Raw genomic sequence first — 21,550 nt, forward strand, 5'->3', positions numbered from 1 at the left:
ATAAAAGCACTCCAACGCACACCATCACTTTGTATTCTTGAACATGCATCACTTAGTAAGAGGACTGATGTATGTTTGATAAACACTGGATAATAAACTTCTCAATGACCTAAAGACAGTTTTTTCTTCCTTTCTGGGTAAGGAAACTGAGGTGCTCCCAGGCTAGAGCATGAAGAGACCAGTGCCACCATGCACTAGATTCTTCCTCCCCTCTACCTCATACTTTTCTTAATGAATACACCATTCAATTTAATTAATTTAAACAACAACCTAAGATAGAAACAACTTGAGGTTATGTTGTTACCTGTGGTAGTTTTATCCACGGAATTATAATCCTCAACTACAGAGTCCTCAATGACATCACTGATTTTCTGCCATGGCTCCAGCTCTTCCTCCTCACATTCCATAAACAAGTCGGTGTCCGCCATGCTACAAGAAAATAAGTTTTAGTAAGATACTGACCTAAGAATTGGAGACAGTTTCATAGAAAATATGAATCAAGGTCAGGCACAGAGGTGCACACCTGTAATCCCAGTATTCAGGAAGCTGAGGCAGGAGGACCTCGGTGAGTTCAAGGTCAGTCCGGGCTGCATGTTGAGTTCAAGGCCAGCCTGAACTGCACAGTGAGGCCCTACCCCCCAACCCCACCCTGCCAAAAAAAAAAAAAAAAACTGAATTCTTGACTTCATTATAGCCTCACCCTTTGTGTAATACTATTTTAACCAACATCTCCTCATTTCCAAGGGTTCAGATTATGACTGTTATTCTTGATTACCAGAGGCTTTCCCATGGTAAATTTAATAAATTATAAAAGTTTAATGTATAATCCTTAGCACCACAAAAAAAAAAAAAAAAAAAAAAAAAACAGAGAGGGAGGGAGAGAAGTGTAATGTTAGTACCCAGAGCTGGAGTCAGGAGGAGGTAGTGTTTGCCATGCAAGTACAGGGTGGGGTCAGAGCAGGTTACGTATGTGTATGTGTGTGTGTCTTTTCTGTATTGTGGCTGACCTCAGTTGCCTTCACACTGAGCTCCATCTCCAGTTTTCTATTTTGAGCCAGTTTCTCACTAAGTGGCCTAGGCTAGGCTTGCAATCCTCCTGCCTCAGCCTCCCAGAGTCCTGAGATTAAGGAATATAACACCAGGCTCAACTATCACACACCTTCTTTTATAAAGCCTATGACTCTGCTATGCAAAGGGCTACTGCTGTCTACTGTTGTCAATTATCACCTAAGGGAGAGTTTCCTTATCTTGGAACCAGAGTACTATTACTACTCAATATTACCATAAAAGCTCTCTGTCTCTCTGTGCTATTAATGTCCTGTCTTTGCAATTGTTTTGCCTTATCCATCCATAAGCCAAAACCAAAACAAGACAACCTAACCATTTTATTAAGTAGGTCATGCAACCTGAGTGTAGTCGCTTGGGCAGTGGCAACACATGGTGTTATTTCTCTTGAAAATTTAAAATATTCCACAATTGAGTTAGCTGCTATAACCTGGAGCAGTTTTCAGAATCACATATTTGCAGGAAGGGATGAGCGTAGGTGGGTGGGGTGGTAGTGGTGGTGGGGGCTTTTTTGTTTTTTGAGGTTTTTTTGGGGGGAGGATGTCTTTTTTGTATTCAGGATTCAATCTAGTTTTGAGTGAACTATATCCCTAGGCCTTTTTTGTTTTGGGAGATTACTGCAGGAAGGGGGCGCATGGTGATCAGGGTTGCACAAAGTAACTAAATGGCCCAGACTGGGCTCAAACTTTTAGATGTTCCAGCCTCAGCCTCCTAGAGTACTGGGATTACAGGCATGTGCTATCACTGTTGGCTGAGTACACAGTACTTAATGATTCTAACTGGTTTCTAACCTTCCATTTTTATTGTGTCCATTTTATTGCCAAACCAAAATCATAAAGGGGAAGGAGAAAAGAAATAAAACTAAGGAACTGCCTTAAATTCTCTTCACTTTTAATTTATAATTAACACACAAGATAATGCTAGCCAGAAATTGAACACTGGGCAATGAACCCAGGACCTTCCCACTGAGCTACATCCTTAGCCCTTTTTAAAATTTTTTGTTAAAGTAGGATCGCATATGTCCTTAAATGGCCCACGCTGGGCTCAAAGCTAAGTTTTCTGTCTCAGCCGCCCAAAGTGCTAGCATGCACCATCAGGCTGGCTAGAAAAAAACAAAAAACAAAAAAACCAAAAAAAAAGAAAAAAAAGAAAAAAAAACCCCACAGGTCATAGGCATTTTTAAGCCTATTATCACAAAACACCTGCTCCATGACTTCCAGTCTAGTTCTAATAAAAAAATTCTAAACATTTTTCCTAACTGCTTTATTTTATGTCATTATGCTGTACTTTGTTGCAAAACTTTTTTAAAGCTTAGAGTTAATATATAATTAACAAATATCAACTACCCCGATGATTATAAACTATAGCTGATACAATCTCTGCAAATAGTTTTCAAGGACAATCTTCCAGTTCTGACAGCAACAAGTTAACTCTTCTTACACATGCTAATAAGCAAACTGGACAACTTTCCTTTGGAGTAGAGCTATCCAAATGCCTAAGTTGTCAGAGCTGGCCTAGAATTTGGGATCCTCTTGCCTTAACCTCCTGAGTAGCTGAAGCATATGTTTGTAACCCAGCTCAGGCTCAAAAAGATGATTTTGTACCTCTAACCTTTAAGAGGTTATATGCTCTGTTACTTTGTGAAACAAAGAATTTAAATAAGACTACTGCCAGCTACTTGGAAGGCTGAGGCAGAAGAATTCCAAATTCTAAGCCAGCCTAAGCAATTCAGAGAGATCATCTTAAAATACAAACATAAAAAAGAGGTAGAAGATATAGCCTGGTGCTTCCTGGATTCAATCCTCAATACTGTAAAACTTACACAAATGTTTTACCAAAATTTCTTCTGTTTGACCTGAGAGAATCGACTCCCCGTTTGTAATGTAACACCCCCCCCCAGCTATAGAACAGAGCAGTAAGGAATGTTTTACTCCCTAATTCCTCCTTGAGATATCGGAGCAGGACAGGAAGGAATACATCTGCTAGTCATTAACCACAAGATGTTCTGTCCTCTGTAAAGGTAAAGATAAGTAAAGGAATGTGCTGTTCAAACGAGACCGAGTTGTACCTGGCACTCTGAGATCAGACCAGGACCCTCAGTCTCCATGGTTACTCAGCCCCAGACCCCTCGAATCAGCATCTGCCAAGTCCTGCGCCGTTCAAAATTAACCAATGCAATCTGCTTCTGTATACCTGCTTGCTTCCCGCTTGTGCCCTTAAAAACCCTGCACAAATTCCCCTCGGGGCCCTCCGCACTTGTTTGCCTGGAGGACCCCATGTGCATGGAAATAAACCTTTTTTTCCCTCACCAAGAGTTGAGTCCTTGGGGTCTCTTTCCCTGCGGCGTCGGCCCTAACAGACCTAAGTCAAATTTTGTCTTTTTTCCTATGAAAAATATAACTCTAAAAAAACCGAAAAAAAATGAAAGGAGTAGATGACAAAGAAAGATATTTATGCAATAACTAAGTTTTTTTTGTTTTTTGGTTTTTTTGCAATAACTAAGTTTTAATCATATGAGAAACTTCTGTCCTCAGGAATAAAGTACAGCCAAAACGTCCACCGTAACTAAAATGCTCAAAATGGAAAGATAATTCAACTTACTGGTAGTATATTTTTCTTCTTTTAACAGCACAGAGGATACAGTTAACTTAGCAAAAAATCAGTCTGCTCACTGAGACTATTTTATATATGACGTTGAAACCAAATTTTTAATCACTTAATCCTAGACCTGGACCCCTGTTATCTCAGAATGTGATAATTCCTTCAATTCAGCATGTATACGGTTCAGGACTAGAAAGACTAGTCATATCACAATAGAAGTTATCAACTAAATTTAAAATTTCACAGCACTTTTTTTTTTTTTTTTTTTTTTTTTTTTGAGACAGAGTCTTAACAGGTAGCCCAGGCTGACCTTAAAATCAACTCATCAACTCTCCAGTCTCAGCCTTTTGAGTGCTGGGATTACACTGTAGCACTAGCACCACCACCACTCCCGATCAACTTTCAAACGTTAAAAATCCAAATTCAGTTTCCTTCCCATAGTTGCAGTTATCAAAAGTTTAATATGATGAAATGCTAAATTTAAAATTCCCATTGAGATACTCAAAAAAGAAAGACAATCATTCTCTGTGGTCTTTGAAGTGAACGTTGGCAAACAATCACCTTTCAACTATTTTTAAGCAGACCAAAATCACTTTATGTGTATTAAAATGTCTGGATCTTGGCCAGATACAGTAGTGTACTCAGTAAGCTGGGGCAGGTGAATGTCTGAGTTCAAGGGGGCCCTGGGCTACATAATGAGTTCAAGGCCAGTCTGAACTACATAGCAAGGCCCTGCCTCAAAAAACAAAGCAAACAAACAAAATGTATAGTTCTTCCCAGGTTACTATCATTCCACTTACGAGAGAGAGAGAGCCTTTATGGTAATATTGAGTAGTAATAGTACTCTGGTTTGCAAGCCTAGCCTAGGCCACTTAGTGAGAAACTGGCTCAAAATAGAAAACTGGAGATGGAGCTCAGTGTGAAGGCAACTGAGGTCAGCCACAATACAGAAAAGACACACACACATACACACATAATTATAAATTAAAAGTGAAGAGAATTTAAGGCAGTTCCTCTTAATTTTTCATAAGAGGAAAAAAAATTTCCTCTTCTGTATTATGTTGGTATAAAGAAGAGACATGGTCATAAACAAAGATAAACTGAGTCATCAGTGAGAGATACACTTTGAGACCATAATGTTTTTGTTTGGTTGGTTTTTTTAAGACAGGATCTCATCAGGCAATTCAGGTTGTTCTTGAACTTGCTGAGTAGCCCAGGTTGGCCTCAAACTCATAACAATCCTCTTGTCTCAGCCTCCTGTGTGCTAAGATTACAGGCTGTGTCACTACTTCCAGGCCAAAATCATAATGTTAAGTAAATCAGACACACAGCTTAAATATCAAATGGTTTCTATTATATGAGAAACCCAAGGTATAAATAAAGAGCAAAATAAAAGGTAGATAATAGCAAGTAGGGAGGATATATCTTTCTCAAAAGGGAAGAGGATATCAAGACAGGAGAGAGCAGAAAAAAAGGCAAGGGGGGACGAAAAAAAGAATTAAGTTATGTCATGTACATGCACCAAATACACACAAGGAATGTACATAGTGTGCAGTGCAGTATGTACAAAGGAAAAAGGCAGAAGGTCAAGAGATGGGTGAAGAAGGGGGAGGGAAGGAAAAGGAACTGAAAGTTCGAGTACCAACACCCCACAAGGAATGCAAACATTATGTACTAAATACATGCACCAGGCTGGGGATTTAGCTCAGTGGCACAAGCATCTGCTCAGCAAGCATGAGGTCATGAGTTCAATCCCTGGTACAAAAAAATAAATAAATGAATAAATAAATAAACTTAAAATACAGTGACATGGAACTGGACATGGTGGTATACGCCTATAATCACAGCACTTTGGGAGGCTGAGGCAAAAAAAAATCAAGTTCCAGCTCAGCCTGAGCAAATAAGGGATTTAGCAAAATCCTGTTTCAATATAAAGAGGACTGGGAATTTATCTCAACGCAAAAGTTATGGATTTGAGCCTAACTACCCCCTACTCACACCCCTAAATAGTTAAAGTGCAATAGCTGTATTCCTAACTATTCAAAAGGTTGAAACAGGAGGATCCCAAATTTAAGGCCAGTCTGGACAACTTGGTACGACTGTATCTCAAAATAAAACTTCTATTTTAGTTTACTGAGATAGGTTACAAACTATTGGTGATCCTCTGTTTTGGTCTTCCAGGGCTGAGATACAGGCACACCACCACAGCCAGCTCCAAATTAAAAAATTTTAAAGGGCTAGAAATGTAGATCAGTGGTATAGTGCTCATCTAGCATGTGTGAAGTTGAAATTCAATCCTTAACAATTCGGGGAGGCTGTTTGTTCTAAAAAGCTGCCAGCTAAAGCTGAACTTCAGCCAGGTGTGGTGGCACATGCTTGTAATCCTAGCAACCAGGAGGCTGAGGCAGGATAGCCACAAGTTAAGGCCAACCTGAACTGTATAGCAAGAGCTCATCTCAAAAACAAAAACAAAAACAAACAAAATATTTCAAAACTAAAGGCCAGGACAAGCAGAGCACACCTGTATTTCCAACAACTGGGAATTGTCAAGTTTGAATTCATGCTACCTAACTTAGTGAAAACCTGCCTCCAAATTCCAAAGAAAAAAAGCTAAGAATGTAATTCAATGTGAAGGTCTTGATTAGATCTTCAGTACCAAAGAAAGTACTAAATCAGGAAGGAAAACATGGATAGGCATTAAATTTGAGATTCCCTCTATAACCAGGGAAAGGGCGAATTTTCATCTTACTACCACTGTGAGTCTCCAAATCAAGAGTATAATGGTTTCCTTTTCTTCCCCTCCCCATGATCAGTTTTTTGCAGTGCTAGGGACCAGATCCAGGACCTTACACATGCTATGCAAATGGTCCTCTATCACTTACCTGTATTCTCAGACCTCTGCTATCTGAATGACAGTTATACTTTAGATGCAAAGTAGCCAGGTATGTAAGTCTATCACCCAATTTCTAAAACTATCAATTCAAAATAAATTGTTTCTTCTAGGTTCCCATATCCTTCCTCTGCTATTCAGAAATAAATCTCTAAAATTATATTCATAAATATTTTGGCACATGGTTCTAAAACATAAAAATTTAAACATCAAAGCTGGGAGGTAGCTCAATGATACAGCGCTTACATAGCCCTAAGAGCAGAACACTAACTTTGTCATGAAGGCGCAAAAAGTCGAGTCTGTCAGATACACTTATTCTTCCAAGTATTACTAATGCTGACTTATTAATTTTAAATTTATGAGTTTTATTATATTAAATGATGAGTACTTAAGCAAAAAAAAATCACAAAAATAAATCATTGAATTTTTAATATTTATTGTTTATTTAAAAAGCATCAGAATTTTCAACAGTTTGGTGTATAAATTCTAAAAATGAGCAACACAAATTCTTATATGAACAACAACGAGAATACTGGGGCTGGGGATTTAGCTCAGCGGCATAAGCACCTGCCTTACAAGCAGGCAGTCGTGAGTTCGATCCCTGGTACCGATAAAAAACGAAAAAGACAAAAAAAAAAAATGAGAATACCAATAATACTTCATTAAAAAAATCTTTTATCATACCTAAGGCAGTCTGCACATATGACAATAGCACATTCCATCAGTACTGATGGCATAGTACTTGATTCCCTGGCTTTTTTGAAGGATAAAGGAGATTCTTACTATACAATATGTAGTTAACAGAAATATAAAATATCAATAAAAGTATTAAATTCTTGGTATGTATTGTGCATTTAAACCACCAACATTTTCACATCAGCTGTGTACTTGCTTACAAAACTAAAAAGACAAAATGAGAAATAAATTCCTACATGAACTACAATGAAAATATCAATAGAAATCTACAACAGTAAGCTTTGCTTCAGTTATCACATTCAAGGTAGTCTTCAACATGACAACTATGTGTTCCATGCACATATCTGGCTTACACTGACAGCACATGTGCTTAGCTTTCTTTTCCTATGCAGCAGACTTGCACCACTCTTCTTCCTGGTTTGTCAGGAGCTTCCTACTACATCGTATAGCATGCACTTAGCAGAGAAATAAGATAACAATAAAATAAAACATCAGATCTGTAATGAGTGCATAGAATAGACACCAAGCCGTTCACTTATTCACAAAAGTTAAAGAATAGCATCAAAAATAAAAACCTATGTGAACTACAGTGTAACACAAACAAAGCTCTACCTAGAAATAAGCTTTGCTTCCACTGTCACCAAAGGCAGTCTGGGCACAAGACAACTGCATGTTCCATACACAAACACTGCCTACACTGATAGCATGTATGTTTCATCTTCCTGCCCCTTCTTGTAGGGCACAGCTGACATCTTTTTGGTTCACACGTGTTGTGCTTGTAGATCTTTGGGATACTGTGCCTGCCTGTTCACCTGTCAGCTCACCAATGGGCTCCACAACTTTTTCTGCATAGTTCCAAGGGCAGAAATATTTTGTTTTCCCTCTGCTGTGAATGATCTGTTATGAGCTCCAGTCCCAAGCCTCTAAGAAAATTGCTCCGTGGTAGGTTGCAGCTGTTATTTTCTCCTGAACTATCACTATCAAACTATTTATACCACACATCTAGGATCCAGTAAAACACAACCATTGGTCAATGCTTCATGTTTCCAGTGACATCATGGTTGTTGCATGATTCATCAACGACATCTACTCCACCTCTGCCACCTCTGGTTTTATTGTAGAAAGTTTCCATCTCAGGCCTATTTAGTCAAGGTGTCCCTATCAATATTCACCATCATTATGAAATGTTGATATCAGCAAAGACAGTTTGTTTTTCTTTGCTGTATGGAGGCCAATGTTGTATCTTTCTGAAATCCAAAGATTGCACTATACAAGTCTGTTTTGAAGTTGCAACATTTCATCTGGAATTTCTGCTCTGTTCCTGTGCATAGTTCCTGCACTGTCAACTTGTACTTTGTTAGCAAATCTAACATCCATGGGAAATTGGTAAACCAGGTGTCAAATGTCACATTCTAATTCGTTTGGGAGACAGGAGCAACAGGTCTGTTCACGATATCATTTATTATTACATGAATAAAGATCTTATGGCTGAGTTCCAGGATAAATGTCTACATTGAAAGCACAGTAAGTCTTCACATTTACAAAGGCATAAACTTTATGCCATATTTTGACTCATCACTTTTCTGTAAGTCTCTTATATTTCCACGATAGCCATGAGAAAGCTCTGCTAAATACAACAGACCTATGAATGCTTTCAGTTCAGCTAGAGAGGTGTCAATAAATACATCTTTGAATATGGTTATTGGTGCACACAGAACATTTTACTTGCATTTCAACCTTTGTGTATTTCATTTCACAGCATCTTGTAGCATTTTGTCTCTTACAGTTTCCAACACTGAAAGGCAGAGCTGGCATCCTGTCCAATGTTTCCCTCCTGCCAAGAGCCTCACTGTATTTTCAGACCTAGTTCTAAGGTTGGATAGTTCCATTTGGATGCCTGGCCATTTTGCAACAATTTGGCTAGTCATACATGCATTCTCATTGCTGTTTTCTTCATCATCTGAATCAAGGAGGCTCCATTCCCCATGTATCAGTTGATTCCTGCTCCATTTCATAATCATAGAACAAGTCACTGTCATCATTGTCATCATCATCATCATAGACCCAACACCACTCTTCTGTTATGAAAGCATGTATTTTACCATAATGAATCATCTTCACTGTTCATGCATGTTCATGCATGCAGTGATTCACCTGAAGATTCACTTTCGACTTCCTCCAAAACTTGCCAATCTAGTTCTCCATACTAGTTTTCCATTGTACTGAACTGGGCTACTTCTACCAGAAAAATCAAAAGAAAACTTTTTTTTAACAAATCCTGGAGTGGTATGGGTCAATTGGACCCTCTGTGATGCCTGGATAACTACATACAAACTATCACAATATCACAGATTAAACGTATTTCATGTTTTAACCCACATAGTTACCTGTATTGATATTCAACGTCTTATTTTGGCGAGTGGGAAAACCTTCTGTTGATTCCTGAATCCTTCTGACACAAACCCTGCACTGTCTAGTAAAATTACTCCTATCTCTTAAGACAAGATGTTCCAAGAGCAAAAGGTGAGTAAGAATCCCACTTTGCCACTTTTGCACATATCTTGCCATTTGTCATACCAAGTGGGTAAATACGGATTGTTTCCTCTATCCCTCAAGAAAAAACACTGAGACCACAGTTGGCTACTATTATGATAAAGTACAAATGTACAATGAAAAGTACGGAATAGGTCTGCTAGACCCAGTGTTATGCTTCTACCATGCACAAGCCTTTGGTTCAATTTCCATCAATCTCCCCCCCCCCAACACACACACACACACACACACACACACACACACACACACACACGAACATCACAGTAAAAAAAAAACCATATGCCTAAAAAGAGACAGTTCTTTAACATCAAATATCTACTCAACATTCAAATTTCAAATTCCCTCAAATACTGTGTGTTTTAAAGTTTGAATTAGGGACCAAAACAATGTCCACACGTTTTGCTTATTAAGGCTCTTAGATCTGTTTTAAGCTGCAAGTCTTTCTATATCTTTATTTTTTCCTTGCAACTTTTTGTTAAAAGAACCAGATTGCTGGGTGTGGCATACACCTGTAATCGCAGCACTTGAAAAGCTAAGGCAGGAGGATCACCCTGAGTTCAAGGTCAGCCTCAACTATAAAGCAAGATTCTGTCTCAAAAAACAGAACAGGAAAAAACAAACAAGCAAAATGAACCAGATCACTTTCTACAGTTTTCTAGTCTGGATACTGCTGATCCCATACATATTTCTTTTAATATTAGCCTCTATCCTCTGTGTACCCTGAAAAATAATAGAATCTAGAGGCTTAACTAGAGAGAGGTTTAATTTTTTTTACAACACTATTCATTGAGATGATGTTTTCTTCCATCAGGAGACCTGCTCATTGTGTACACCCAGTCATTCTAAGTCATTCCTTCTTTGTCTATTCTTGGAACACTTCCAACAGCCAGGGTAGTAGCCCACATCTGTAATGCCTGATACTCCTGAGGCTGAGGCAGGAGCATTATAAATCCAAGAGCAGTCTGGACAACTTAAGACTCTGTTTCAAAACATAAAAAGGACTAGAGATATAGTGCAGTGCTCTCTGGGTTCAACCTCCATTACTCCACTGAAAAGCAAACAATCCCAACTCATATAATTTGGTTCTCCAGTAGTATAACTCATTCAGGAGAAGTCTGGATTCATTTTATCTTGCTTGATTCTTTCCCTGCATCAGTTTTCAAAATGAGCTGGTTCAGTATCATTTCCCCAATAAACTTGTTCTTAAACTATCATGATATCATAGATTAAATGTATTTCATGTTTTAACTCACATAGATACCTTTATTGATACTCAAAGTGTCCTACTGTTGAGTGGGAACATCTGTTAGTTCCTGAGTCCTTCTGACACAACCCCTAGTTGTCTAGTAAAATTATTCCTATCTGTTAGACAAGATGTTCCAGATTACCTACATTTCCTGCCCCAGGTCTAGAACCAATCATTTCTCCAAAGAATAATATTGATGAGGAATGATATTTCAAGATCACAATCTAGAAGCTAGAGGGCTCTTTGTTCAGCATAAATATAAACTGCCTCCTAGCAAAAGAAGTCTGAGGCAGAAATATTGTCACAAATTCAGGTAAGCCTGAACTGCATAGGGAAACCTGTCTCAAAAAAACAGAACAGAACAAAAAAGGCCAATCTGGGCCACATGGTAAATCTAGAGCCTACCTGCACTGCATTAACAAAGCCCACCTCAAAAAACAAACAAAGAAGAGTAACATTCTATAAAACCACTGTCTTTTTAAAAATGCAATGTCACACACAAGTACATGCATTTACACGCAAACTGACAACATACTAAATTAAAAGGAACTAGAGACATAACCAAATCAAACATGAACTTTTACTGGGCTATGGTTCATTAAAATACTATTCAAATTTGGAGTTGTATTTGGTGGCATACACCTGTAATCCTAGCACTCTGGAAAGCTGAGGCTGAACGACAGCAAGTTTGAATCTAATCAGGGCAACTTAATGAATGAGGCCCCATCTCCCAATCAATAATAATGGGATGGGGAGGTATGTGTAGCTCGGTGGAAATCCCCGAGTTCAATCTTCCTAGTACTGAAAAAAATAACTGGGAGACCAATTGGAACATTTGAATCTAGAATAGATATCAGGTGACATTCAAAATGTGTTTTTAGGGCCAAGGATTTAGCTTAGTAGCATAAGTGCTTGCCTGGCAAGCACAAGGTCATGAGTTTGATCCCTTGTACCAAAAAAAAAAAAAAAAAAGTTTTTAATTTTCTCAGAGACAATGGTATGTTTTTAAGAAACCATTCACATTTGGCAAATACATGAACTATTTAGTGGAAATGCCTTCAGTGTGACCTTTCAAGTGGCTCAGCAAATAGGCATTTTGGTATTTTCTTATAGATACCAACAGGCCAATGTTTAGTTTTTTTGATAGCTTGCATTTGGCATATGCCAAAGTATTTCAAATCACTGTATTAGGTGGTGGTAGTTGTTTCTTGCAGTATTTTTTCACCTTTTAAAACCTGCATGAATTTTCTTAATACAAAATTGGGGGGAAAGGCTATTAATACCTCAGCTATGATACACGATACTCTGCCATTATCCTTTTATCATTAAGTAACTCATAGTCTTATTAGCTGAGTGTTCTCTTACCTTTTTCATGTTCCTGGGAGAAATTTTCTTGTAGCTTATATACAAAGTATAATGGAAAGATACGGTGAATGTTTAAATTTTAAAAATATTTATCACAGTAAGACACTGCCATTAATCCTTCTCCAAGTTCTCTGCTTCACTCTGAAAACACTTAAACACTTTATCCATCATTCTTGCCACTTTCTAAGGCTGTCCTGGAAATGCTTCATGAATGTCTAGTTGTGCTGTCATAGCTGCATTTGTGTTCTGAATCAATTCGAAGCATTTGCTTTTCATGGTCACTTTGAATCTGGAGAAGAGTCACAATTCACATAGTGCCAAATCTGGCTAAGGTAGACAAGGATATACTTTAATTTTTTTATAAGCCTGTCTTTCTATTTTATATCACTCAGCAGAAGCATTCACCCAATTTTCGATCAAATCTTACAAAGACACTTTGCAAAAGAGGACTTCCAGAACCACTTTGGGAAGTGGCAAGATCAACAGGATAAATATATTCAAAATGAGGGAGTATTTTGAAAGGGATTAATAGCAATGTGCAATTTTTTAAAAGTGTGTGTGTGTTTTGAGACAGGGTCTCACTACATAGTTGAGGCTGGCCTTGAAGTCACTATGTAGCCCAGGCTTACCTCAAATTCATAGCAATCCTCCTGCCTCAGCCTCCCAAGTGCTAGAGTGTGCCACCACACAGGCCATAATTTTAAAATGTAAACACACACCTAAACTACACTGTAAAACCTTGGTTTGTGAGTATAACTCGTTCTGAAACAAGCTTGTAATCCAAAGCACTTGTATATCAAAGCAAATATCCCTACAAGAAATAATGGAAACTCAAATTCCACACCCCAAAAACATTCATATAAAAATTACTAAACAATACAAAATAAGGAAAATACAAAATATAAAAAAAATAAATAATAACCTGTACTTACCTTTGAAAACCTTTACGGCTGGTGTGAGGGAGACAAGAGAGAGGAGGGTTATTGTATAGGACGACTTTCACTATCACTAAGGGAATCACTATTATCTATCGGCTCAATTGAATCTTTTTCTTTCCGTGCAACTTTAACAAGGAATCTATTCAATGATACTTGCTTTTGCTTCCTTTTGAGGATTTTGTGGAAATGTGACATTGCACTGTCATTAAACAGATTCACTGCTCGCCCTGCTACAGCCTCATTCGGGTGGTCCTTTTCCACAAAATTTTTCACTGTTTCCCACATCTTACATATCTTCCTAATAGTGAGGGTCTCCTCTCCATTTTTTTCCTCCTCCTCTGCAGATGAGCTCTTCTCCATAACCTTTTGCTGTTGCTCCCGATGCAGATCCATCAGTTCTTCAGTGGTCAGCTCCTTGCCATGTTCCTCTATCAGCTCCTGAATGTCATCTTCATTCACCTCCAGTCCCATGGTCTTCCCCAAGGATACAATTTCATCAATAACTGGCAGCTCCTGTTCATGAGCAAGGCCCTCTAAGTCATGTCCAAGAACACAATCAGGCCACAGTTTCCTCCATGCAGAATTGAGTGTTCTTTTGGTGACTCCATCCCAAGTTTTATCAATGATCTTGAGGCAGTTTACAATGTGGAAATGTTTCCAAAACTCTTGGAAGGTAAGGTTTGTTCCTTTAGTTACTTCAAAGCATTGCTGAAATAGTGCTTTAAAGTTCAAAATGACCTGCTGATCCACAGGTTGGAGGATTGGAGTGGTATTAGGAGGAAGGAACTTAATCTTAATGAACTTCAATTCTTCCAGTAAGTCATTCTCAAAGCCTGGAGGATGAGCAGGAGCATTATCCATAACTAGCAAGGCTCTCACCGGCAGATTCTTTTCTACAAGGTATTTTTTCACTGCAGGACCAAAGACTTCATTGACCCACTCAATGAAGAAGATACGAGTGACCAAAGCCTTGCTGTTGGACCGCCATATAATGTTAAACTGGCTCTTCTGCACCTTGCATGTCTTGAAGGCTGGTGTGTTCTTGGAATGATACACAAGCAGGGGCTTGACTTTGAAATCCCCACTAGCATTAGCACAAAACAAGAGGGTGAGACGGTCTTTAATGGGCTCATGACACGGCACTGCATTCCCTCCTGCTGTAATGTATGTCCTCTTTGGCATCTTTTTCCAAAAAAGCCCCATCTCATTGCAGTTAAAAACTTGCTCTGGCAGGTAACACTCGGTAACCATGAGCTTCTGGAACTCAGCAGCAAAGGCCTCAGCTGCCTTAGCATTCAAACTCCTGGCCTCTCTGAGCTTCACAATACTACAGAAGCCACTCCTCCTCTTAAAGTTATCAAACCATCCCCTGCTCGCCTTGAAACCATCTTCATTTCCTGCTGATGTATGTGGCAGTTTACTTGTAAGGTCAGTATACAAGGCCTTTGCCTTCTCACAGATAAAGTTCTCAGTCATAGTATCACCTGCTACTTGCTTCTCATTTATCCAAACCAAAAGCAACTTTTCTACATCTTCCAGAACACGTGGTCGTTGCTTTGATATTCTTGTGACTCCTTTTGCTGCATCAAGCCCCCTTATTTCTTCTTTCTTCTTCAATATTGTACAAATAGTTGATGTAGACTTCTTATAAAATCTTGCAATTTCAGCCACTCGCATACCTGGTTCATACTTCTTAATGATTTCTTTCTTAACTTATACTGTAATCATCTCCTTCTTCTTACCGCCTTTCTTTTCAACCTTTTTCTGTATGGGGGCCATTGTATATGCTCGCACAGATGTTGACTACAGTACAGTGTTAATAAACTCTTGCCATATATTGTATTTAATGTAATTGGCAATAAGGCAGCAGAGGAAAGGGTATATATCTGCAGGCAGCCTGACCTAGAATGAAGCAAAGCATTCCTAAGCTTACTCTTGCACAGAAAAGCAAAGGACGTCCATAGGTGCTTTGAAGTGACAAAAAAATACACTAGTGCCAGTTGTGGGCACCTTCCAATGTTCTGAAAAAATCACTTATTTCTGCCAAACACCACGGCCTAAGATCAACCATCTGAGCACAGGAGACAAACACCCACAATCTCACAGCAAGAGCAAGAGGGTGAGAGGGCAAGAAGGCAAGAGGGCAAGAAGCGAGAGAATCATTGGCTCAGTTATGATCATGTGACATTTGGTGTCATGTACTACCATTTTGCAAGATATCATTCTTCCTCTATCAAGTTAAATATTTTAGAAATGTTTGTTCACCTTGCAAAACAGTTATGTGGTAAATTACTCGTGATCCAAAATATTACTATATTTTGATCACACCTAATATACACATTTCTTAAAAGATAAAACATAAGCCAGGTGTGATAGCACATATCCGTAATCTCAGCATTGACAGGCTGAGGCAGAAGGATCAACAGGTTTCAGCTGAGTTAGCAAGACTTTGTCAAAATAAAAAATTAAAAGAGCTGTGGATATATGTACTTCAGCAGAAGGCCAAGTGTTAAATAACTAGTAACACTCACACTAAAAAATAAATAAATCTAAAGTCATTTATAATGGCTGCTAAGGAAATACTGTGAGATAAATGTGAACACTGCCTTCTTCCATTAACTGACTGTTGACATTGGTAACAGTTGGATTCTGTACTTTACATTAGTAATAACACCAGTGATATGATCTGTGTATACTCAAAGGCTTTACTTAACATTGCAGCTCACACAGAACTACTAGCAATACCCAAAGTCTCCTGTCTTGGCACTCATCCTTTTATCTAGGAGTATCTAGCTAAAGACTGTTCAAGGAAAGAAAGAACTACACCTTAAATACTAGCAAATAAAGTTTACTGTATACTCAGGTCCTATTAAATCAGCTAATCAGTAAATATGAACATAACCAAAATAGTCTACATAATTGAAAAAGCAGCTACAACAGGAATCTTAGTGATCTATTAATTTAAAGCAGCAAAAGGGCCGCATAAAAACATCTCCGCCGGGGCTGGGGAGTTAGCACAAAGGCGTAAGCGCCCGCCTTGCAAGCAGGCAGTCGTGAGTTCGATCCCCGGTACCAATAAAAAGGAAAAAAAGACAAAAAAAAAAAAAACAAAAATCTCCGCCCTTTTGAATCATCCCAAGATTACCCAATTATCCATGCTGCCAAGTCATGACCTAGTGTCTTCACTAACCCCTGCAATCATTGTACACACCCAATAAAAAAGAGTGTGTCTTGGACTCTGCCCATTCTGAGGCACTTACCTCCCAGTCCCACTTCATGTATTACTAAGTTTGTCTATTTCTTATTTCATCCTTTTGTCATACCCCTCAGATAGGCAATTTGGGATCTTGGCCAGGACCCCAATATCCAATAAATAAAATAAAATAAAGACCTGTATTCTAACACAACTCTCTATACTTGATTCTCAAAGCTTTGAATTCCGTTAATTTGCTCAGTTTTTTCATAGCTCTAACAGAAATTCCAGAACTGAAGAAATTATTGTCTAACACTTTCAATATACTGGCTCTAAATCAAGAAGAAAAAGAACATTGGGGGGGGAAGATTTTTTTTTTGAGACTGTTTTGTAATACAGTCCAGGCTGGCCTTGCATGCACTATGTAGCCCAGGCTGGCCTCAAACTTTCAGTGATTCTCCTGCCTCAGTCTCCAGAGTGCTGGGATTATCATCATGTTCAGCAGGAAAAATGTTTTTTACAAAACAAAAGAAAATCTCTTGTTTCTGAGATACAGTTTTACCTCTACTGCCTAGTTCGGTCTCAATCTCCTAGCTCAACTGATTCTCCTGTCTCAGCCTCCAGAGTAGCTGACACTACAGGCATATACAAAATCGGGTTGATAACACACTTTCTTACTGCAGTGTTGAAAAACAAGCAGTGAGGATCCTCAAAACCTCTGGCACTTGTGTTTCCATTTTACCTATATGTTTTTTACTTCAAAAAGGATTTATCCCCAAAACCCCTTAGGGTTACTCAATCTGTCCTCGAAACAGACATAATTTCTGTACACTCAAAGGCCTAACAATGCAATATAGTCAAATACTTAAGAAGCTTTTATATATCCAGTTTTTTACATTTTGTCCCTTGTAACATCTAACTGCTATTGTATCTTATATGTAATAGTGAAAGTTTTTAAATAATCCTAACTGGTCTAATAATTTCCATACTCAAAATACCTTCCCACTTGTCTGGTAGTAAAATCCCTATTAAAGAAGCACACAAATATTAGTGGTATGCTCTTTACTCAAAGGGGAAGGAGATCCTAATTTAAGCAGTAATACTCCTATTTAAAAGAAATACTCAATATTCAAGATTCCCTCCCCTATCTCCCATGGGAGACTTCACCAACAGTTGCATGTAGTTTGAATTCTATTTCTACTCCCTCAATTTCCTTTAACTCCGCTATATCCAATAGACAAGTTTCTCTTCCTATTTCTGCTCTTCTCTTGTTAGTTACATGTAAAAATAGTTCTATAGCCATAACCTTGTATCACAAAGCAGAATACCACAGAATCTACCAAAGCCTTACCATCTTGATGATTACAGACAAAGGCATCAACCAGCCCTAGGGTTTACAATGTAAATCTGAGAATTTCCAACTTCAATCAAAGAGCATTAAAAAGACATAATATGGAGAATCAAGGCTAAAATATCTGTAATTTTTTTTTTACTATAATTAGTATGTACTGTTACGCACTTCACATTCATTATCTCAATGAAGTCTCACAAGTATACGCCTTATCAAAACAGAGTTTAGAGACCAAGTAACTTCCCCAAAGGTACAGTTAGTGAATATTCCAGTCAGGTCTCAAACCATGCCTTTTGTTCTAGAAATTCTTTCAAAGTTACTACTTCTTCTATTATTAATTCCAACCAATATTTGTAAATTCTCCGGAAGAATGGTAAATGAAGGTAGATTTCGATGATCTAAAAGTAGAAGCACAGGACAAACCTAATGACTTTCGAATTCTTTTGGTCTCGAATTGAGAATCATTTTTTAGTCTCTTAAAATGATTGACTTCATGCTGGATATGGTGGCACATGCCTGTGATCCCAAGACACAAGGATCCCAAGATTGAGCTCAGTCTGGGCAACTCAGCAAGACCCTATCTAAAAATAAAAAAGAAAAGAAATGCCTGGGGTCGCAGCACAGTGCAAAGGCCCTACATTCAATCCTCTGTAAATTAAATAAATAAATGAATCCAAAGAATTTTTTACTTTTGTGTAACTTTTCCCATTTACCACATCAGAAATGAGAAAAAAATTTAAATAGCTGTCAGTGTATCTTAAAACAAACCCATTCTATGCTAATATTAAGTAACATTTACAATGAAAAAGGTACTTATTTTTCTCCAAAATACTGTTTTTCTCCTTATAAATACTTTTGTGTCTAGCTTAATAGGAGACAGTTGCATTCTCATAGCTACTCTGCATTCTGTCTGTTATTATATATTGTTAAGTATACAATGAAAATCTGGCCTTAAAAAGATGACAGTAGAAAAAATATTTTAATAAACTTTTCAGATAATGATATTTATAAATACTAGAACTAACCAATAGTTTCTTTAGTGTATGTGCTTCCTTGAGAACATAAACAAGTGTCTTACAGCTTTACATCAATTAATTGTTCATATTTTGTTACATTAAATCTAAAGGTGCTGGCTTTCAGGTCCATTCCCCCATCAACCCATGGCAACTGTCTATTCTTTTTTTTTTTTTTTTTTTTTTTTGGTAGCAGGAATCAAACTCAGGGCTTTGCACTTGCTAGGCGCTGTGCTGCTGAGTTACATACCCAGCCTTGTCTATCCTCTTTCTTGTTCATCTTTTTCTAAATAAGCTGTCGTTATACTTCAAAAAAAAAAAATCCACTGGTTTCAAGCACTGTAGCACACACCTGTAATCCCAACACCCATAAGGCCAGAGGAACACAAGATCAAAAACAGTTTGAGCTGTCTAGCAAGTTCAAGGCCAGCTCAGACCAGACAGCAATCAAAACTCTGACTCAAAGCAACAAAAGCAAACAAGAAAAAAAAAAAAACAGAAAATAATCCGTTAGTGTAACTATCATTTTGAAGGAATTATTTATTTACCATTGCACTGTTTTTGCACCACCACACACTGATCATTTAGAAAACATGTCTTCCAAATGACGTATTTCATTAAACAGTATTTTATTTAAACTATGGCTATTAACTACTGATAATGTAGTTTTATAGAAAGCCACAAAACTCAACCTGTCAACTTTTCAGAAATCCTACTTTTCACCTAAATTTTATCACTGATAATAAACACTGTCAATTGTTCTGCTAGCAGTAACAAACTCACTTCATTTTCAAAAAACCTTGTCAAGTATTTAAGTGTGAAAAAATACAGTCAGTTCTTTTATGAAAAAATGCCGTTCCATGAAACAAGCAGGTTACAATTCAAAGTTAAAAATGTTTTTCCTTGTAACAACCATACTTCCAGACAGGGCACAAATGTTTTATGTATACTTCTCATTTCATCACCGATTGTTTTGTGTTTGTTTGTTTTTGAAGCAGGGTCTCATTATGCAGTGCAGACTATCCTTAAACTCATGGTGATCTTCCCGCCTCAGCCTCCCAAGTGTTGGTATTAAAAGCATGTACCACCATGCCTGGCTAACATCACAGATTCTTAAAAATTTTAAACACGTAGTCAAAAGCTAAGATTTAATAATACTAATAGCTTTTACTGCTTCCTCAAGAACATTTTCAAGTAAGCACAGTAGGGTCTGGCGCCACAACCTTGCTTCTTGCTAAGGCACTACCAGTAGTAGCTCGCCAGCATTACTTCTGACCATCAGCAAAAATGTAAGTTTAATAAAAAGGGGATGGGGGAGTCTTATTACTGTATTTTGAAATGGTTACAACCTCAAGATTCTGGGGAGTCTTGAGGATGGGCCCATGGGATCGATCAGCTGGCCACAATTTGTGAACTGCTAGGAATTCCTAGATTATTCATTCCACTAATGAAAAGTCTACCAAAACCCTGTTCATGCTAATACTCTTTTGTTGGCTCCTTTTGAGATACACCACCAATGTAAGGGGGAAAAAAATCAAGGGCACAACCTGCCATTTAACTCTTTCAGCATATTTAGACCAGCTTTCTATGAACCCAATACGTGATTTTTAAAGTCTTGGTTACCTTCAGCATCAGTTGCAGCCCAAAGCTACAAGCATAACAATCTCCAAAGTCTCTTTATGCACTCTAAAGTCGAAAACCATTATGAAGTTAAGAACCATAAGTAGCTCCAATTGGACAGTCCAAGCTCCCAGGCCCAGGGGTGAATGGAAAGTTCACTGTTGTTTATGTTTCTCCTTCATCAGAGAAAATTCCTTTAAAAGTAAAGCCCCATTTTTTTTTTCGAGCTAAGGATACCAACCAACTTTATGGAATGGGACTGCTACTGTCTGCACTATCCTGAGATAATACAATATAACTGCATCTCAATCTTCATATAGAGCATGATTGGGCCAAACGATTTACAACACAGCTCTACCTATTTCTGAGTAAACGTGAAAAACGAGTAAGTTGAGAACTGAGCAGTGTGTTAACTGTGTGAAGGAATCCCATGTCTGGCGAGAGTGAAAATCGAGTCAACATTTAGAAAAGAGGAAAAGCAGGTGATTCACTGACATTACTCCTTTTCACTAGGGGCCAGGAATCTAACATAGTTCCTGGTATAAACATGGCGCCCACCGCGGCAGGGCACAATCACGAGAAACCAGAAGATTCTCTGCCCCATCCCCTTTTATAAATCAATGCTCCATCCCCGAAGAAATTTAGGGGCGGAGGGAGGAGACTTTGTAAACTAGCTGCAAGGCAGTGATGTACTGAGAGGCGGAGCAGGGATTACATAACACAAGGGATCGGCTAAGCAATCACTCATTTTTCCTCCCGCCGATCAAAACGAGCGCCCCGCGCCATCCCGAGCCGGGGCGGGAACCCCACGCCAGCCGCCCGCCACCCCGCCGCCCGCCCCTTCCCCAGCTGACCGCGGCCCGCGCCCGCGCCGCCCACCCCTAGGAGACGCCTCGCGCCGGGCGTGCGTGTGGACGTCGGATGTGTGCGGGGCCGTGGGGCACGAGTGCGCGCGCGCGCGCCGCAGCCGGCGCCGGGCGCTGGGGGGCGGGGGTGGCCGGCCAGCCAGCAGTCAGAGG

The 21,550-nt window shown here is 38.7% G+C and overlaps 2 protein-coding genes across 6 annotated transcripts in view; both read right to left on the reverse strand.

Moving 5' to 3' along the window:
- The window catches only part of Pogz (pogo transposable element derived with ZNF domain), a 58,151-nt gene that overhangs the window by 36,188 nt on the left and 413 nt on the right, over positions 1-21,550 (reverse strand). For 4 of the 5 annotated variants that reach the window (XM_063253340.1, XM_063253336.1, XM_063253334.1 and 1 more), the window contains exon 2: positions 305-429. In XM_063253340.1, coding sequence (XP_063109410.1) covers positions 305-428 — 124 coding nt within the window. In that variant the 5' untranslated portion in view covers position 429. Of the gene's footprint in view, positions 1-304; positions 430-523; positions 793-21,550 lie in introns of those variants that run through there. The other variant, XM_003479014.4, reaches the window with a different exon arrangement.
- On the reverse strand, positions 13,397-15,031 carry LOC101787383 (tigger transposable element-derived protein 1-like). Its single transcript, XM_005007968.1, has one exon. It carries the CDS (start codon positions 15,029-15,031, stop codon positions 13,397-13,399), a length of 1,635 nt encoding a protein of 544 aa, XP_005008025.1.

Source organism: Cavia porcellus, unplaced genomic scaffold, assembly GCF_034190915.1.
Source record: "Cavia porcellus strain 051 isolate PalLab524CR breed Dunkin Hartley unplaced genomic scaffold, mCavPor4.1 scaffold_1, whole genome shotgun sequence".
In the NCBI taxonomy this organism is placed as follows: domain Eukaryota; kingdom Metazoa; phylum Chordata; class Mammalia; order Rodentia; family Caviidae; genus Cavia; species Cavia porcellus.

Excerpts from the sequence above, each read along its gene's own strand:
- LOC101787383 (XM_005007968.1), bottom strand. The coding sequence starts at position 15,031 with ATGCGAGTGGCTGAAATTGCAAGATTTTATAAGAAGTCTACATCAACT.